This window comes from Pristiophorus japonicus, chromosome 5 (genome assembly GCF_044704955.1).
Source record: "Pristiophorus japonicus isolate sPriJap1 chromosome 5, sPriJap1.hap1, whole genome shotgun sequence".
NCBI lineage: Eukaryota > Metazoa > Chordata > Chondrichthyes > Pristiophoridae > Pristiophorus > Pristiophorus japonicus.
Genome location: NC_091981.1, coordinates 293,586,321 through 293,606,408, shown reverse-complemented (window position 1 = coordinate 293,606,408; position 20,088 = coordinate 293,586,321). Strand labels below are relative to the sequence as shown.

Below are 20,088 nucleotides of genomic sequence, written 5' to 3'. Positions count from 1 at the left end.
GGGAGAGTGGGAAATATGATGGAGCGGGTGCTACTTAAAAGGTAGCTACAGTAGATAAAAGGGGGAGCACTTTCTTGTGGTGACAAATAGCGGAGAGCGATATTACGCAGCAACAGGCAGGATATTTTGACCAGGAACACCAGATCCTCAGCTGCAGCAGCAGTGATGCTCATTCACCAAATGTTCCTGGTCCCCTCCGATGGACAATGGTGCCGAGACCGCTTAGTCAGCAGGCATCAAACAAGGTGCAGCATAACCCCCAGGACCTGATTACAGTACAGAGAAAATGTAAAGATCTAACCAGAGCTGCCAAGGTAAGACTCCCCTTCTCTCACTCCTTATACAGACTTGCTTAACCCTACCATTGGCCGGAAGTTGGCACCAAAATGGAGGGAGAACCTGAGTAGGAGGACCTGCCGAAATCTACTGGAGGACCAGCTCAGGTTCCAATACTGCTCACCAGGATTGTGATTTAGAATTCAACTTTCAGTCTTTAAAAAAAAAAAGCTGTTTTTACCTATCACCAAATGTTGAAAGCATTGGATTGCCTGTCAAGGAGCTCCCATAACATGTTGAAGAGTGTGGTGCAGGCCACTACCAACTAGTGTGGAATTCTAACACATAGAACGGACACTCTACAGTCAACAGTGGTGTGTTTGGTCACCTCAATGGGGGCAGCAGCTGAGCCCAACCTGCTGGCACTAGTATTAACACCTCTCAGGGATACTCATAGTAGTGCTTTATGGGCTCTTAGCTCAACCATCTCCAACACCTCGGGCAAGCTGGGAGACCAAATAAATTGTTACTTCAGTTGGATAAAGGATATTCTATAATCTATTCTCCCACAGATCAGCAGTATTGCTGATTTGCAACTTAATAGCAAATGCTGTCATACAATGGGAGTGAAAAGGCAGCGCCCGAGACAAGGGCCGAGAGCCGGGGTGATAAAAAGCAGCGGGAGCACCTAGCTGGGAGCAGAGCGAACAGACCTGTGAGGCAAAAAAAATCCAAGTGTGACGCTACAGGAAAGCAGGTAAGTGATATACTTAATAACCAATTTCTCTCTTTTTCTAAACTTGGACATTGGTTTAAATTAGGAGCCGTGATTACAGATTAAAAACTACAAATAGATAATTGATATTTCAAAACTTGAAAACCTAATTAGTTAAATAAAATACAATAGAAATGGCAGGGCAGGTGATGTGTTGGAGCTAAAGCATGTGGGAGCTGGTGGATATTTGGAAAAGCATGATTCAATCAAACAGAGTCAACATAGTTTTATGTAAGAGAAATTGTCATGTATGTATGCTGGAGGTTACAAGCCACCAGGTGGCGGCGCTGTCGGAGGTCATTGGGCTGTACGCAACGTGTGTGCGGCCCAGGTATAAAAGGCAAGCCATTATGTAATTTTGGGCCCAAATAAAGTAGAGCCAGGTTTGTACCTGTGTTAGTTTACAGTATTCAGTCGATCGAGTTATTACATGCATAACAGAAATCATGTTTGACAAATTTGCTGGAGTTCTTTGAGGATGTAACAAACAGGTTGAATAAGGGGGAACCAGTGGACGTAGTGCATTTGGATTTCCAGAAGGCATTCAATAAGGTGCCACATAAGAGGTTACTGCACAAGATTAAAGCTCACGTGGTTGGGGGTAATATATTAGCACGGATAGAGGATTGGACATCAAACAGAAAACAGAGTCGTGATAAATGGGTCATTTTCCGGTTGGCAAACAATGACTAGTGGAGTGCTGCAGGGATCGGTGCTGGGTCCTCAACTATTTACAATCTATATTAATGACTTGGATGAAGGGACCAAGTGTAATGTAGCCAAGTTTGCTGATGATACAAAGTTAAGTGGGAAAGCAAATTGTGAGGACACAATAAATATAGACAGGCAAAGTGAGTGGGCTAAAAAATTGGCAGGTGAAGTATAATGTAGGAAAATGTGAGGTTACCCACTTTGGCAGAAATAATAGAAAAGCAAATTATAATTTAAATGGAGAAAGATTGCAGAGTGCTGCGGTACAGAGAGACCTGGGGTCCTTGTGCATGAAACACAAAAAGTTAGTATGCAGGTACAGTAAGTAATCAGGAAGGCAAATGAAATGTTGGCCTTTATTGCACGGCGGTTAGAGTATAAAAGCAGAGAAGTCCTGCTACAACTGTACAAGGTACTGGCGAGGCTACACCTGGAAGACTACATACAGTATTGATCTCCGTATTTAAGGAAGGTTATACTTGCAGTGGAGACTGTTCAGAGAATTCACTAGGTTGATTTCGGAGATGAGTGGGTTGACTTATGAGGATAGGTTGAGTAGGTTGGGTATATACACATTGGAGTTCAGAAAAATGAGAGGCAATCTTAATGAAACTTATAAGATAATGAGGGGGCTCGACAAGGTGGATGCAGAGAGGATATTTCCAATCTTAGGGGAAACTAAAACTAGGGGACAGAGTCTTAGAATAAGGGTCCGCCCATTTAAAACTGAGATGAGGGCTGTGAATCTATGGAATTCTCTGCCCCAGAGAGCTGTGGAGGCTGAGTCATTGAATATATTTAAGGCGGAGATAGAACGATTTTTGAGCGATAAGGGAGTCAAAGGTTATGTGGAGCGGGCAGGGAAGTGGAGCTGAGTCCATGATCAGATCAGACATGATCTTATTGAATGGCGGAGCAGACTCGAGGGGCCAAATGGCCTACTCCTGCTCCAATTTCTCATGTTCTTATGATCCACGGTGACCACATCTGCAGTATGTGTTGGTGGCTCGAGGAACTTCGGCTCAGAGTTGATGAGCTGGAATCCGAGCTTCGGACACTGCGATACATCAGTCGGGGGGGTGAGTTACCTGGACTCTGTTCCAGGTGGCAGTCACACCCCTTAGGTTAAATACTTCAAATTTGGTCAGGGACATGAGGTTGTGACTATGAATGAGGCAGGTATAGGGATCCAGAAATTAGCATGAGAGGAGACTCAGCCCCTACACTTGTCCAACAGATACGAGGTTCTTGCTCCCTGTGTGAACGAGAGCAGGGCCGACAACGAGGATGAGCAAATGGACCAGAGCACCGAGGTACAGGGGCCATTCCAGTTGGGGGAGTAAAAAGAAATGTAGCAGTGGGGGGTACAGTATAGTATAGGGGATAGATACTGTTCTCTGCAGCCGAGAATGTGAGTCCCGAAGGCTGTGTTGCCTTCCCGGTGCCAGGGTTAAGGACATCTCCTCTGGGCTGGAGAGGAACTTGGAGTGGGAGGGGAAAGATCCAGCAACAGCCAGCAAAGAAATAAAAAATGACTGCCTCCTGACTTCTACGGGTCGTGGCTTGTGGGTGGGATCAGGAACTGCTGGCAGCAACGTGGGTCGGGCAAAAATGGCATCGGAATCTTAAATTTCACGCTCACTGCAGAGCCACAGCATGATGACATGCTGCATAACGCTTCAGTTGACCTCATTGCCCAATCTGTAACATACTGTAGCAAATTAGCACTTTTGCTGACTCACCGGCTCCAACTGGTTGCAAAGGCGCAAAGACACATGGTGGTCCAGATGGAGGCTGTCCGACATTTCCTGGCCCTGTCAAAAGAGAGCAAAAATAGAGGTTTGCACGTTATTAAATCTAACAACTGGACGTGCTGAATGTTGTCATCACACAGGCACAAGTACAGAAGGGGCTGAGTAAATAGATTGTCTTGTGAAGATTATCCAATCCTTTTATTCTTCAGCATATTTGTTGACTCCCAGTCACTGAACGTGGTGCTGGAATAACAGGCAGCATCGGAAATAGTTTGGTGAATTGATAAGAACAAGTTAAGCGCTTAAATAGTAACATAGAAAATAGGTGCAGGAGTAGGCCATTCGGCCCTTCGAGCCTGCCATTCAATAAGATCATGGCTGATCATTCACCTCTGTACCCCTTTCCTGCTTTCTCTCCATACCCCTTGATCCATTTAGCCATAAGGGCCACATCGAACTCCTTCTTGAATATATCCAATGAACTGGCATCAATAACGCTCTGCGGTAGGGAATTCCACAGGTTAACAACTCTCTGGGTGAAGAAGTTTCTCCTCATCTCAGTCCTAAATGGCTTACCCCTTATCCTTTGACTATGTCCCCTGGTTCTGGACTTCCCCAAAATCGGGAACATTCTTCCTGCATCTAACCTGTCCAGTCCTGTCAGAATTTTATATGTTTCTATGATATCCCCTTTCATCCTTCTAAACTCCAGTTAATACAGGCCCAGTCGATCCAGTCTCTCCTCATATGTCAGTCCTGCCATCCCGGGAATCAGTCTGGTGAACCTTCGCTGCACTCGCTCAATAGCAAGAATGTCCTTCCTCAAGTTCGAGACCAAAACTGTACACAATACTCCAGGTGTGGCCTCACCAAGGCCTTGTACAACTGTAGTAATGCCTCCCTGCCCCTGTACTCAAATCCCCTCGCTATGAAGGCCAACATGCCATTTGCTTTCTTAACCGCCTGCTGTACCTACATGCCAGCCTTTAATGACTGATGTACCATGACACCCAGGTCTCGTTGCACCTCCCCTTTTCCCAATCTGTCACCATTCAGATAATAGTCTGTCTCTCTGTTTTTACCACCAAAGTGGATAACCTCACATTTATCCACATTATATTTCATCTGCCATGCATTTGCCCACTCACCTAACCAAGTCGCTCTGCAGCCTCATAGCATCCTCATCGCAGCTCACACCGTCACCCAACTTAGTGTCATCCGCAAATTTGTAGATATTACATTTAATCCCCTCGTCTAAATCATTAATGTACAATGTAAACAGCTGGGGCCCCAGCACAGAACCTTGCTGTACCCCACTAGTCACTGCCTGCCATTCTGAAAAGTATCCATTTACTCCTACTCTTTGCTTCCTGTCTGCCAACCAGTTCTCAATCCATGTCAGCACACTACCCCCAATCCCATGTGCTTTAACTTTGCACATTAATCTCTTGTGTGGGACCTGGTCGAAAGCCTTCTGAAAGTCCAAATACACCACATCAACTGGTTCTCCCTTGTCCACTCGACTGGAAACATCCTCAAAAAATTCCATAAGATTTGTCAAGCATGATTTCCCTTTCACAAATCCATGCCGACTTGGACCTATCATGTCACCTCTTTCCAAATGCGCTGCTATGACATCCTTAATAATTGATTCCATCATTTTACCCACTACCGATGTCAGGCTGACCGGTCTATAATTCCCTGTTTTCTCTCTCCCTCCTTTTTTAAAAAGTGGGGTTACATTGGCTACCCTCCACTCCATAGGAACTGATCCAGAGTCAATGGAATGTTGGAAAATGACTGTCAATGCATCCGGTATTTCCAAGGCCACCTCCTTAAGTACTCTGGGATGCAGTCCATCAGGCCCTGGGGATTTATCGGCCTTCAATCCAATCAATTTCCCCAACACAATTTCCCGACTAATAAGGATTTCCCTCAGTTCCTCCTTCTTACTAGACCCTCTGACCTCTTTTATATCCGGATGGTTGTTTGTGTCCTCCTTAGTGAATACCGAACCAAAGTACTTGTTCAATTGGTTTGCCATTTCTTTGTTCCCTGTTATGACTTCCCCTGACAAAAGGATTATTCAAGGAACATCACAACAATGTCAAATGGCAAATGGCCCGCCTGAAACGCAATACCTATGGGCTGATTATCAAGTGAGAGAGTGGGAAATATGATGGAGTGGCTGCTACTTAAAGGTAGCTACAGGTGATAAAAGTGGGTGCACTTTCTTGTGGTGACAAATAACGGAGAGCGATATTACGCAGCAACAGGCAGGATATTTTGACCAGGAACGCCAGATCCTCAGCTGCAGCAGCAGTGATGCTCATTCACCAAATGTTCCTGGTCCCCTCCGATGGACAATGGTGCCGAGACCGCTTAGTCAGCAGGCATCAAACAAGGTGCAGCATAATCCCCAGGACCTGATTACAGTACAGAGAAAATGTAAAGATCTAACCAGAGCTGCCAAGGTAAGACTCCCCTTCTCTCACTCCTTATACAGACTTGCATGAACCTACTATTGGCCGGAAGCTGGCACCAAAATGGAGGGAGAATGTGAGAAGAGGAGAAGGACCTGCCCAAACTCACTGGAGGACCAGCTCAGGTTCCAATACTGCTCACCAGGATTGTGATTTAGACTTCAGCTTTCAGTCTTTAAAAAAAAGCTATTTTTACATACCAGCAAATGCTGAAAGCATTGGATTGCCTGTCAAGGAGCTACCATAACATGTTGAAGAGTGTGGTGGAGGCCACTACCAACTAGTGTGGAAGTCTAACACATAGAACGGACACTCTACAGTCAACAGTGGTGTGTTTGGTCACCTCAATGGGGGCTGCAGCTGAGCCCAGGCTGTTGGCACTAGTATTAACACCTCTCAGGGATACTCATAGTAGTGCTTTATGGGCTCTTAGCTCAACCATCTCCAACACCTCGGGCAAGCTGGGAGACCAAATAAATAGTTACTTCAGTTCGATAACAGATATTCTATAATCTATTTTCCCACAGATCAGCAGTATTGCTGATTTGCAACTTAAAGGTAAATGCAGTCATACAATGGGAGTGAAAAGGCAGCGCCCGAGACAAGCGCCGAGAGCGGGGAAGATAAAAAGCAGCGGGAGCAGCGAGCTGGGAGCAGAGTGAACAGACCTGTGAGGCAAAAAAAAATCAAAGTGTGACGCCACAGGAAAGCAGGTAAGTGATTGGTTATTAAGTATTTCTCATTTTTTCTAAACTTGGGCATTGGTTTAAATTTGGAGACGTGATTATAGATTAAAAACTATAAATAGATCATTGATATTGCAAAACTTGTAAATCTAATTAGTTAAATAAAATGCAATAGAAATGGCAGGGCAGGCGATGTGTTGCAGCTAAAGCATGTGGGAGCTGGTGGACATTTGGAAAAGCATGATTCAATCAAGCACAGTAAACATGGTTTTATGAAAGGGAAATTGTCATGTATGTATATGCTTGGTGTTACTTGTCACCAGGTGGCGCCACTGTCGGAGGTCATTGGGCTGTACGCATTTGTGTGCGGCTCAGATATAAATGGCATGCTATCATGTAATGTAGTCACTTTGGTCCCTAATAAAGCAGAGGCACATTTGTACCTGTGTTAGTTTACAGTATTCAGCCCACCGAGTTATTACATACATAACATTTGGCGACAAGATAACTATCAAACCTTCGCATGCAAAAATGAGCACAATTGGAATTCTGGAGATTCGAGGAGGGAGCGGACTGGGCAGATTTTGTAGCTCGCCTGGACCAGTACCTCGTGGCCAACAAAATGGAGGAACCCACTGACGCAGTTAGGCGCAGGGCAGTCTTCCTCACGGTTTGCGGTCCGAAAATTAATGGACTCGAAGAATCTTCTTTCAACTGCAAGTCCAACGGACAAGGACAATGAGGAATTGTGCACTCTGGTACGTGACCATCTCAAACCAGAAAAAGGCATCATCATCTCACAATATCGATTGTACACGCACGTTCGGTCTGAGGGCCAGGATGTGTCGGAAGTCGTTGCCGACCTAAGACGTCAAGCTGGACCGTGTAAGTTCGAAAACGCGTTGGGAGACATGCTGCGGGACTTCTTTGTAATCAGCATCAACCACGAGGTGATCCTGCGTAAGATACTGGCGGCGGTGACGCTGGATTTGAGCAAGGCCATCACGATTGCCCAGGCATGCATGACGATGGACAAAAACTTAAAGCAGATATCATCGAAAAATCGGAACTCAGCAAGTACTGTAAACAAGATTGTATCGTTGTTTGGCAGAGCTGCATTTGGAAGGGCCCACTCGATTGCATATGCGAAACCTGTGGCTGCCCAAAGTCCGCCAACGGGAATGAATCTGATTTCACCGTGTTGGCGTTGTGGGGGCAATCATCGGCCTTATCAGTTTCGGTTTAAATAGTATATTTGTAAAGGTTGTTCGAGACTGGGGCATCTCGAGTGCATGTGTCCAGAACTGAGCAAGCGTGCTGCAACACACTACGTGGAGGATGATAACCAGTATAGCGTGGATCCGGATATGCAATCTGAGACCAGAGGAGGAAGTGTATGGACTGTATTCCTTCTTAACAAAGAGCCAACCAATAATGATTAATGTGAAACTTAACGGTGTGCCGGTACCGATGGAACTGGACACGGGTGCGAATCAATCAATAATGAGCCAGAGGACATTCGACAAGCTGTGGGATACTAAGGCTGTGAGGCCTAAGCTGAGTCCAGTCAATGCCAAGTTGCGTACGTCCATTAAATATCTCATAACAGTGATTGGCAGTGCAGTAGTCAAGGTGTCGTATGATCCAGTTCATAATTTACCGTTATGGATTGTTCTAGGCAATGGTCCAACGCTGTTCGGCAGGAATTGTCTCGAAAAAATCAAATGGAATTGGAACGATATCAAAGCATTGTTGTCAGAGGATGATATTCCATGTGGTCAAGTGCTCAGCAAGATCCCCTCGCTGTTTGAACCAGGCATCGGAAATTTCACGGGAGCCAAGGTGCAGATCCACGTGGACTCGGATGCAAGACCCGTCCATCATAAAGCTCGGCCAGTTCCGTACATGATCAAACTGGACAAACTCCAGCGTGAAGGGGTCATATCACCGGTCAAATTTAATGAATGGGCCAGCCCCATTGTTCCTGTGTTGATGAGAGATGGGACCGTCAGGATTTGTGGAGACTGCAAGGTTACGATCGACTGAGTTTCGAAACAGGATCAATACCAGTTACCGAAGTCTGATGACCTGTTTGCACGCTAGCCAGGGGGACGTCGTTCACTAAACTGGATCTGACATCGGCCAACATGACATAGGAGCTGGTCAAGACGTCGAAGAAACTTACATGCATCGACACTCATAAAGGACTGTTTATCTACAACAGGTGCCCTTTCGGAATTCGCTCAGCTGCAGCCATATTTCAGAGGAACATGGACAGTCTACTGAAGTCCGTCCCTGGAACCATCGTGTTCAAAATGACATCCTGATCACAGGTTGTGACAGAACATCTGAACAACCTGGAAGAGGTTCTACATCGTCTGGACAAAGTGGGACTCAGACTGAAATATTCAAAGTGCGTCTTCATGGCACCGGAAGTCGAATTCCTGGGGAGGAAAATTGCTGCTGACAGTGTTAGGCCTACGGACTCGAAAACCAAGGCCATCAAAAATGCACCCAAGCCTCAGAATGTGATGGAGCTGCATTCGTTCCTTGATCTCAACTACTTCGGTAATTTCCTACCTAAATTGAGCACTTCATTAGAGCCACTGCACATGCTGCTAAGAAAAGGCGACAACTGGGTTTGGGGTATGTCTCAAGATAGAGCTTTTGAGAAAGCTATTAATCTGCTTTGCTCTAACAAGCTGCTGGTACATTATGATCCGTGTAAACGTCCAGTATTGGCCTGTGATGCTTCGACATATGGAGTTGGTTGCGTGCTCCAACAAGCTAATGAGTCGGGTAAACCACAACCTGTTGCGTATGCTTCTAAAAGCTTGTCAAAGGCGGAAAGAGCCTACAGCATAGTAGAAGAAGAAGCATTAGGCTGTGTGTATGGGGTTGAAAAGATGCATCAGTACCTGATTGGTCTTCGGCTTAAACTGGAAACAAATCACAAGCCACTCATTTCATTGTTTTTGGAAAACAAAGGTATCAATACCAATGCATCGTCCCACATCCAGAGGTGGGCGCTGACATTATCTGCCTATGATTATGTCATTCGCCATAGACCTGGCACCGAGAATTGTGCCGATGCACTGAGCTGTCTGCGTTTGTCCACACAAGAGGTGGAGACGCCACAACCTGCAGACCTACTGTTAGTTATGGATGCTTTTGAAAATGAAGGAACCCCTGTCACGGCTCAGTTAAGACAGATTGTTTACGGTGGGGTAATTGTGTTGTTATGCCTAAGAAAGGCAGAGAGAAATTTGTACATGATCGACATAGCACTCATCCAGGTATTGTCATGATGAAAGCCATTGCCAGGTCTCATGTATGGTGGCCTGGAAGTGACTCTGATCTGGAATCATAGAAACATAGAAAACAGGTGCAGGAGTAGGCCATTCGGCCCTTCTAGCCTGCACTGCCATTCAATGAGTTCATGGCTGAACATGCAACTTCAGTACCCCATTCCTGCTTTCTTGCCATACCCCTTGATCTCCTTAGTAGTAAGGACTACATCTAACTCCTTTTTGAATATATTTAGTGAATTGGCCTCAAAAACTTTCTGTGGTAGAGAATTCCACAGGTTCACCACTCTCTGGGTGAAGAAGTTTCTCCTCATCTCGGTCCTAAATGGCTTACCCCTTATCCTTAGACTGTGACCCCTGGTTCTGGACTTCCCCAACATTGTGAACATTCTTCCTGCATCTAACCTGTCTAAACCCATCAGAATTTTAAACGTTTCTATAAGGTCCCCTCTCATTCTTCTGAACTCCAGTGAATACAAGCCCAGTTGATTCAGTCTTTCTTGATAGGTCAATCCCGCCATCCCGGGAATCAGTCTGGTGAACCTTCGCTGTACTCCCTCAATAACAAGAATGCCCTTCCTCAAGTTAGGACACCAAAACTGTACACAATACTCCAGGTGTGGCCTCACCAAGGCCCTGTACAACTGTAGCAACACCTCCCTGCCCCTGTACTCAAATCCTCTCGCTATGGAGGCCAACGTGCCATTTGCTTTCTGAACCGCCTGCTGTACCTGCATGCCAACCTTCAATGACTGATGTACCATGACATCCAGGTCTCGTTGCACCTCCCCTTTTCCTAATCTGTCACCATTCAGATAATAGTCTGTCTCTCTGTTTTTCCCACCAAAGTGGACAACCTCACATTTATCCACATTATACTTCATCTGCCATGCATTTGCCCACTCACCTAACCTATCCAAGTCGCTCTGCAGCCTCATAGCATCCTCCTCGCAGCTCACACTGTCACCTAACTTAGTGTTATCCGCAAATTTGGAGATACTACATTTAATCCCCTCGTCTAAATCACTAATATAAAGTGTAATCAGCTGGGGCCCCAGCACAGAACCTTGCGGTACCCTACTAGTCACCACCTGCCATTCTGAAAAGTACCCATTTACTCCTACTCTTTGCTTCCTGTCTGACAACCATTTCTCAATTCATGTCAGCACACTACCCCCAATCCCATGTGCTTTAACTTTGCACATTAATCTCTTGTGTGGAACCTTGTCAAAGCCTTCTGAAAGTCTAAATATACCACATCAAATGGTTCTCCCTTGTCCACTCGACTGGAAACATCCTCAAAAAATTCCAGAAGATTTGTCAAGCATGATTTCTCTTTCACAAATCCAAGCTGACTTGGACCTATCATGTCACCTCTTTCCAAATGCGCTGCTATGACATCCTTAATAATTGATTCCATCATCTTACCCACTACCGATGTCAGGCTGACCGGTCTATAATTCCCTGTTTTCTCTCTCCCTCCTTTTTTAAAAAGTGGGGTTACATTGGCTACCCTCCACTCCATAGGAACTGATCCAGAGTCAATGGAATGTTTGAAAATGACTGTCAATGCATCCGCTATTTCCAAGGCCACCTCCTTAAGTACTCTGGGATGCAGTCCATCAGGCCCTGGAGATTTATCGGCCTTCAATCCCATCAATTTCCCCAACACAATTTCCCGACTAATAAGGATTTCCCTCAGTTCCTCCTCCTTACTAGACCCTCTGACCCTTATATCCGGAATGTTGTTAGTGTCCTCCTCAGTGAATACCGAACCAAAGTACTTGTTCAATTGGTCCGCCATTTCTTTGTTCCCCGTTATGACTTCCCCTGATTCTGACTGTAGAGGACCTACATTTGTCTTTAGTAACCTTTTTCTCTTTACATATCTTTTGCAATCCATCTTAATGTTCCCTGCAAGCTTCTTCTCCTACTCCATTTTCCCTGCCCGAATCAAACCCTTTGTCCTCCTCTGCTGAGTTCTAAATTTCTCCCAGTCTCATGTGCGCATCAGTGCAACACTTGCATGCAGCAAAGTAAAGCACAAGCGGAATCACCGCTGAGTCTATGGTCGTGGCCATCTAAATCATGGTCCAGGATCCACATCGACTTTGCAGGTCCCTTCCTGGGAAAGATGTTTTTAGTTGTGGTGGATGCTTATTCCAAGTGGATAGAGTGTACAGTCATGTCATCCAGGATATCCACAGCTACCATCGAGAGCCTTCGTGTCATGTTTGCCACTCATGGTCTGCCCGACATCGTTGTAAGCGACAATGGACCTTGGTTCACTAGTCTGGAGTTTCAAGGGTTTATGAAACTCAATGGTATCAAACATGTGAGGTCAGCACCATTCAAACCCACATCTAATGGTCAAGCAGAGCATGCGGTCCAAACCATCAAGCAGAGTATGATATGTGTAACTCAAGGTTCACTGCAGACTTGCTTGTCATGCATAATGCTTAGTTACAGGACAAGACCCCACCCGCTTACCGGGGTCACCCCCCTGCTGAACTATTGATGGAGAGGTCTCAAGACCAAGCTCTCTCTTGTCCACCCTGACTTAAGAACATAAGAACATAAGAATTAGGAACAGGAGTAGGCCATCTATCCCCTCGAGCCTGCTCCACCATTCAACAAGATCATGGCTGATCTGGTCGTGGACTCAGCTCCACTTACCCACCCTCTCCCCGTAACCCTTAATTCCCTTATTGCTTAAAAATCTATCTATCTTTGACTTGAGTGAGCTAGCCTCAACTGCTTCCTTGGGCAGAGAATTCCACAGATTCACAACCCTCTGGGAGAAGAAATTCTTTCTCAACTCGGTTTTAAATTGGCTCCTTCGTATTTTGAGGCTGTGCCCCCTAGTTCTAGTCTCCCCCAGCAATGCAGCGTCGGAGCGGCCTATAAAAGGCCCAGCGGGAGCTCGAGAGTCAGCTGCAGTTGGTGAGAGGTGGGAGCAGCGTCGGAGCGGCCTATAAAAGACTTGAATGATCATGTTGAATACAGACGTCAAAGTCAGCAATGGTATCATGATGACGCTGCTGTGTCACTCGGCATTTCAGTTAACGATCCTGTGTATCGTTAACAGAAATGTCGTGTGACAAAAATTATGGTCAAAGTCCCAAGTGGATCGCCGGTACGCTTGCAGCCAAGGAGGGCAACAGAGTCTTTATTGTCAAGCTCAAAAATGGGCAAAATATGCAAGAAACATGTTGATCAGATGAACTGGAACAGTCTGAGGAAGACACAATCAGTGACCAACCAACCTACCCTCAGTCATCAGAGGACTCCGCTGTCATCAATGAATCTGGACTTTCAATCCCTGCCGTGGTGATTGCCACTCCCACTACCCAACCCCCAGTCATAACAGACTCAGAAGGCTCGCCCAAGGCTGGAGTTGAACTGAGACGATAAACTCGGGAGCGGAAAGCCCCAGACCGTCTCAATTTGTAAAAAGACTGTTACTAATATCTTAAAAGGGGATATTGTCATGTATGTATGCTTGGGGTTACTAGCCACCAGGTGGCGGCACTGTCGGAGGTCACTGGGCTGTACGCACGTGTGTGCGGCCCAGATACAAAAGACAAGCCATCATGTAATATAACCACTTTGGGCCCTAATAAAGCAGAGCCAGGTTTGTACCTGTGTTAGTTTACAGTATTCAGTCTACCGGGTTATTACATACATACCAGAAATCATGTTTGACAAATTTGCTGGAGTTCTTTGAGGATGTAACGAGCAGGTTGGATAAGGGGGAACCAATGGATGTAGTGTGTTTGGATTTCCAGAAGGCATTCAATAAGGTGCCACATAAGAGATTACTGCACAAGATAAAAGCTCACGGGGTTGAGGGGAATATATTAGCATGGATAGAGGATTGGACATCTAACAGAATGTTAATGGGTAATTTTCCGGTTGGCAAACAATGATTAGTGGGGTGCTGCAGGGGTCGGTGCTGGGTCCTCAACTATTTACAATCTATATTAATGACTTGGATGAAGGGACCGAGTGTAAGGTAGCCAAGTTTGCTGATGATACAAAGATAGGTGGGAAAGCAAATTGTGAGGACACAAAAAATATAGACAGGCAAAGTGAGTGGGCAAAAAAATTGGCAGATGGAGTACAATGTGGGAAAATGTGAGGTTATCCACTTCGGCAGAAATAATAGAAAAGCAAATTATAATTTAAATGGAGAAAGATTGCAGAGTGCTGCAGTACAGAGAGACCTGGGGTCCTTGTGCATGCAACACAAAAAGTTAATATGCAGCTACAGTAAGTGATCAGGAAGGCAAATGTAATGTTGGCCTTTATTGCAAGGGGGATAGAGTATAAAAGCAGAGAAGTTCTGCTACAACTGTACAGGGTATTGGTGAGGCCACACCTGGACTACTTCATGCAGTTTTGGTCTCCGTATTTAAGGAAGGTGATACTTGCATTGGAGACTGTTCAGAGAAGGTTCACTAGGTTGATTCCGGAAATGAGGGGGTTGACTTATGAGGATAGGTTGAGTAGGTTGGGTCTATGCACATTGGAGTTCAGAAAAATGAGAGGTGGTCTTATTGAAACTTGTAAGATAATGAGGGGACTCGACAAGGTGGATGCAGAGAGGATATTTCCACATGGGGGAACTAAAACAAAGGGAGAGTCTTAAAATAAGGGGCCGCCCATTTAAAACTGAGATAAGGGCTGTAAATCTATGGAATTCTCTGCCCCAGAGAGCTGTGGAGGCTAAGTCATTGAATATATTTAAGGCGGAGATAGAACTATTTTTGAGCGAGAAGGGAGTCAAATGTTATGTGGAGCGGGCAGGGAAGTGGAGCTGAGTCCATGATCAGATCAGACATGATCTTACTGAAGGGGCCAAATGACCTACTCTTGCTCCTATTTCTTACGTTCTTATGACCCACGGCGACCACATCTGCAGTATGTGTTGGCGGCTCGAGGAACTTCGGCTCAGAGTTGATGAGCTGGAGTCCGAGCTTCGGACACTGATACATCAGAGAGGGGATGAGTTACCTGGACCCTGTGTTCCAGGAGGCAGTCACACCCCTTAGGTTAAATACTTCAAATTTGGTCCGTGGTCAGGGACATGAGGTTGTGACTATGAGTGAGGCAGGTATAGGGATCCAGAAAATAGCATTAGAGGAGCCCCAGCCCTTACACTTGTCCAACAGATATGAGGTTCTTGCTCCCTGTGTGAACGAGAGCAGGGACTGCAGGGAGGATGAGCAAACGGACCACAGCACCGGGGTACAGGGGGCCATTCAAGTTGGGGGAGTAAAAAGAAATGTAGTAGTGGTGGGGACAGTATAGTATAGGGGATAGATACTGCTCTCTGCAGCCGACAGTGTGAATGCCGAAGGCTGTGTTGCCTGCCCGGTGCCAGGGTTAAGGACATCTCCTCTGGGTTGGAGAGGAACTTGGAGTGGGAGGGGAAAGATCCAGCAACAGCTGGCAAAGTAATAAAAAATGACTGCCTTCCAACTTGTACTGACCATGGCTTGTGGGATGGATCAGAAACTGCTGGCAGCAATGCGGGTCGGGCAAAGATGGCATCGGAGTCTTAAATTTCATGTTCACTGCAGAGCCAGAGCATCATGACATGCTGCATAACGTTGCAATTGACCTCATTGCCCAATCTGAAACATACTGCAGCAAATTAGCACTTTTGCTGACTCACCGGCACCAACTGGTTGCAAAGGCGCAAAGACACATGGTGGCCCAGATGGAGGCTGTCCGACATTTCCTGGCCCTGTCAAAAGAGAGCAAGAATAGAGGTTTTCATTTAACATTTGCATGCTATTAAATCTAACAACTGGACGTGCTGAGTAAATAGATTGTCTTATGAAGATTATCCAATCCTTTTACTCTTCAGCATCTTTGTTGACTCCCAGTCACTGAACGCGGTGTTGGAATAACAGGCAGCATCGGAAATAATTTGGTGAATTGATGAGAACAAGTTAAGTGTTTACCACCGGCACCGGCCCAGTGCTTACCACCGGCAGTGGCAGCGGGCTCCTCAGCTCGCGGGAACGGCCGTTGGGGGCGGGGCCAAGAGGAACCGCTGCGCGCTCTGCCACCGCCCACTGGTCACCTCTCGAGCGCGCAACGCCCCCTTGCCGCCACTGTGAAATTCGGTAAGTACGGTGGCCTTACCTTTCACTGGGTGATTTTAGCAGATTTATGGGGCGTTCTTTGTTCTCGGGCCCCTTAATCCCAAGGACTTTTGCTCAGCCCCCAGTACTGCTCTGAAGTGCCAGCCTGTACTATGTGCTCAAGTCTCTGGAGTGCAGGTTGATTTCCCACCGTCTACCAGAGGCACAAGCACTACCTCTGAGCCAAGATCTCGGTTCAGTCTACTGACAAAAGGATTATTCAAGCAACATCACAGCATCATCAATTGGCAGATGGCCAGCCTGAAATGCACTACCTATGGGCTGATAGTCGAGTGGGAGAGTGGGAAATATGATGGAGTGGCTGCTACTGAAAGGTAGTGTTTAAGACCACTTATTGGGGTCTATCAGGTCTCGGGGAAGTTTAGACAGAGGGAGGGGGAGGTTGAGGGTGGAAAGTTGCCGATGGTAGATGATGGGAATTGCTCAGCAGGGGAGCTCCCTAGGGAGCTGCCACCCCGGCGGCCATCTTGTACAAGGTGAGCCTACCTCGGTTCGGGCGTACCTCAGGCTTCCCATCACACCACCCATCGGCGACCGGGCCTCCTGTGCGACGACCTGGACCTGCCGATCCGGTCTCCACCACCCTCCCCCCCCCCCCCTCCACGGCGATCGGAACACCTCCAGCGCTGGCAGATGTGCCTCTCCTCCATGACGGCGGCGGGACCTCTTGTGGCGACAAGCGACCTCCTCCTGAACGGTGACCGGGTCCTCCTCTCCTATGATGGAAGTTGGCCTCCCCTCCTCCTTCAGCAACGATTGGATCTCTCCTTAACCATTGGTGACCTGGCTTCTTCTCCTCCAGCACGTGGCGAGTACCATAGCTGTGACCCCCCTGACCTTCCACTCTGAACCCCAGTAGGCGAGTGTACCTCCCAATACCTGCCCCCAACCAAGCCTTGGACCACCTACCAACAGGAGCGGCACTCAGCCCCGAGCCTGCGGGCAACATCTTGTCGTGGGCAATTAGGAACATATAGCAATGCCTGGTCTCCGGTCGTCTTGGACCCCCTTGCCACTGGACCAAGACCGTGCTCAGCTAAGCCCTTGTGATAGCTGGTGTGCAACAGTCACCCCACGTTAAACGAACTCGCACACAGGCATCTTCCACTTCGTTAACGTGAAGTGCGGGACCTGGAACGTCAGGACCCTCTTGGAAACTCCAACAGCGACAGGCCTAAACGCTGCACCGCCAGGAACTTAAGACGCTTTGATATCGACATCGCCGCCCAAAAGCGAGACCCGTTAGGCAGGGGAAGGCCAGCTCAAGGAACAAGGTGGAGGTTACACCTTCTTCTGGAAAGGGAAACCAGAGGAAGAACAGCGCCTCCACGGAATCGGCTTCACCATCAAAAACGAGCTGGTCGGCCACCTCAAAAACTCCCCCTGCAGGGTTAATGAATGCCTCATGACTCTTCGACTCACCCTATCCCCAGAATCAATGCGCCACAGACATCAGTGCATATGCCCCAACACTCGATGCGACAGATGAGACCAAAGAGGGTTTTTATTCCAGCCTCGAAAAATCCCTGTCCCGCATCACTACGGACGACAAACTGATCCTTCTCGGCGACTTCAACGGCAGGGTCGGCAAGGACACAGCCCTCCGGGGAGGCGTGATTGGCAGAGAAGGGGTAGGGAAAGCCAACTCCAGCGGTACCCTACTCCTGACAAAATGTCTAGAACATAGAAAATAGGTGCAGGAGTAGGCCATTTGGCCCTTCGAGCCTGCATCACCATTCAATACGATCACGGCTGATCATGCAACTTCAGTACCCCAAACTATCATCACCAACATCTTGTTCCGCCAGAGGGACAAATACAAGGCATCGTGGGTGTAATGTATGTACATAGTGTCTGCCCACCACCAGGGGTTACTACCGTTGGAAGTCCTAGAGTCATAGGTACACTCGTGCTGGGCCCAGTATATAATCTGAACTTCACCTTTGTATCTTCATTTCTGGAAACCAATAAAGACTGACTCGGTTACATAGAAACATAGAGAATAGGTGCAGGAGTAGGCTATTCGGCCCTTCGAGCCTGCACCACCATTCAATAAGATCATGGCTAATCATTCACTTCAGTACCCCTTTCCTGCTTTCTCCCCATACTCCTTTATCCCTTTAGCCATAAGGGCCATATCTAACTCCCTCTTGAATATATCCAATGAACTGGCATCAACAACTCTCTGCGGTAGAGAATTCCACAGGTTAACAACTCACTGAATGAAGAAGTTTCTCCTCATCTCAGTCCTAAATGGCTTCCCCCTTATCCTTAGACTATGTCCCCTGGTTCTGGATTTCCCCAACATCGGGAACATTCTTCCTGCATCTAATCTGTCCAGTCCCGTCAGAGTTTTATATGTTTCTATGAGATCCCCTCTCATCCTTCCTAACTCCAGTGAATATAGGCCCGTTCGATCCAGTCTCTCCTCATATGTCAGTCCTGCCATCCCGGAAATCAGTCTGATGAACCTTCGCTGCAGTCCCTCAATAGCAAGAACGTCCTTCCTCAGATTAGGAGACCAAAACTGAACACAATATTCCAAGTGAGGCCTCACTAAGACCCTGTACAACTGCAGTATGACCTCCCTGCTCCTAGACTCAAATCCCCTAGCTATGAAGGCCAACATACCATTTGCCTTCTTCACCGTCTGCTGTACCTGCATGCCAACTTTCAATGACTAATGCACCATGACACCCAGGTCTCCTTGCACCTCCCCTTTTCCTAATCTGCTGCCATTCAGATAATATTCTGCCTTCGTGTTTTTGCCACCAAAGTGGATAACCTCACATTTATCCACATTATACTGCATCTGCCACTCGTTTGCCCACTCACCTAACCTGTCCAAGTCACCCTGCAGCCTTTTAGCGTCCTCCTCACAGCTCACACCGCCACCCAGCTTAGTGTCATCTGCAAACTTGGAGATATTACACTCAATTCCTTCATCTAAATCATTAATGTATATTGTAAATAGCTGGGGTCCCAGCACTGAGCCCTGCGGCACCCCACTAGTCACTGCCTGCCATTCTGAAAAGGACCTGTTTATCCCGACTCTCTGCTTCCTGTCTGCCAACCAGTTCTCTATCCACGGCAGCACATTAACTCAATAACAATTTGCTTTAATTTTGCACACTAATCTCGTCAAAAGCCTTTTTAAAGTCCAAATACACCACATCCAACGGTTCTCCCTTGTCCACTCTACCAGTTACATCCTCAAAAAATTCTCGAAGATTTGTCAAGCAGGATTTCCCATTCATAAATCCATGCTGACTTGGATCGATCCCGTCACTGTTTTACAAATGTGCTGCTATTTCATCTTTAATAATTGAGTCCAACATTTTCCTCACTACTGATGTCAGGCTAACCGGTGTATAATTACACGTTTTCTCTCTCCCTCCTTTCTTAAAAAGTGGTGTTACATTAGCTACCCTCCAGTCCTTTGGAACCGATACAGAGTCGATAGACTGTTGTAAAATGATCACCAATGTATCCACTATTTCTAGGGCCACTTCCTTAAGTACTCTGGGATGCAGTCTATCAGGCCCCGGGGATTTATCGACTTTAATCCCATCAATTTCCCTAACACATTTTCACACCTAATAAGGATTTCCTTCAGTTCCTTCTTCTCACTAGACCCTCGGTCCCTTAGTATTTCCGGAAAGTTATTTGTGTCTTCCTTCGTGAAGACAGAACCAAAGTATTTGTTTAACTGGTCCGCCATTTCTTTGTTCCCCATTATAAATTCACCTGAATCTGACTGCAAGTGACCTACATTTGTCTTCGCTAATCTTTTTCTCTTCACCGATCTATAAAAGCTTTTGCAGTCAGTTTTTATGTTCCAGCAAGCTTCCTCTCATACTCTACACCTCATCACTGGCTCACAGTACGGAGTTCGTTGTAGCATTTCATACACTATAAC

At 46.7% G+C, this 20,088-nt stretch overlaps 1 protein-coding gene across 15 annotated transcripts in view; it reads right to left on the bottom strand.

Moving 5' to 3' along the window:
- LOC139264759 (speriolin-like) overlaps positions 1-20,088 on the bottom strand; it is a 395,630-nt gene that overhangs the window by 323,651 nt on the left and 51,891 nt on the right. For 14 of the 15 annotated variants that reach the window (XM_070881830.1, XM_070881833.1, XM_070881832.1 and 11 more), the window contains 2 exons: positions 15,674-15,745; positions 3,505-3,576 (listed from right to left, as the gene is read on the bottom strand). The exons of the other annotated variant lie outside the window; for it this stretch is intronic. In XM_070881830.1, the coding sequence (XP_070737931.1) occupies positions 3,505-3,576; positions 15,674-15,745 (144 nt within the window). The remainder of the gene's footprint in view (positions 1-3,504; positions 3,577-15,673; positions 15,746-20,088) is intronic. 15 annotated transcript variants of the gene reach the window in all.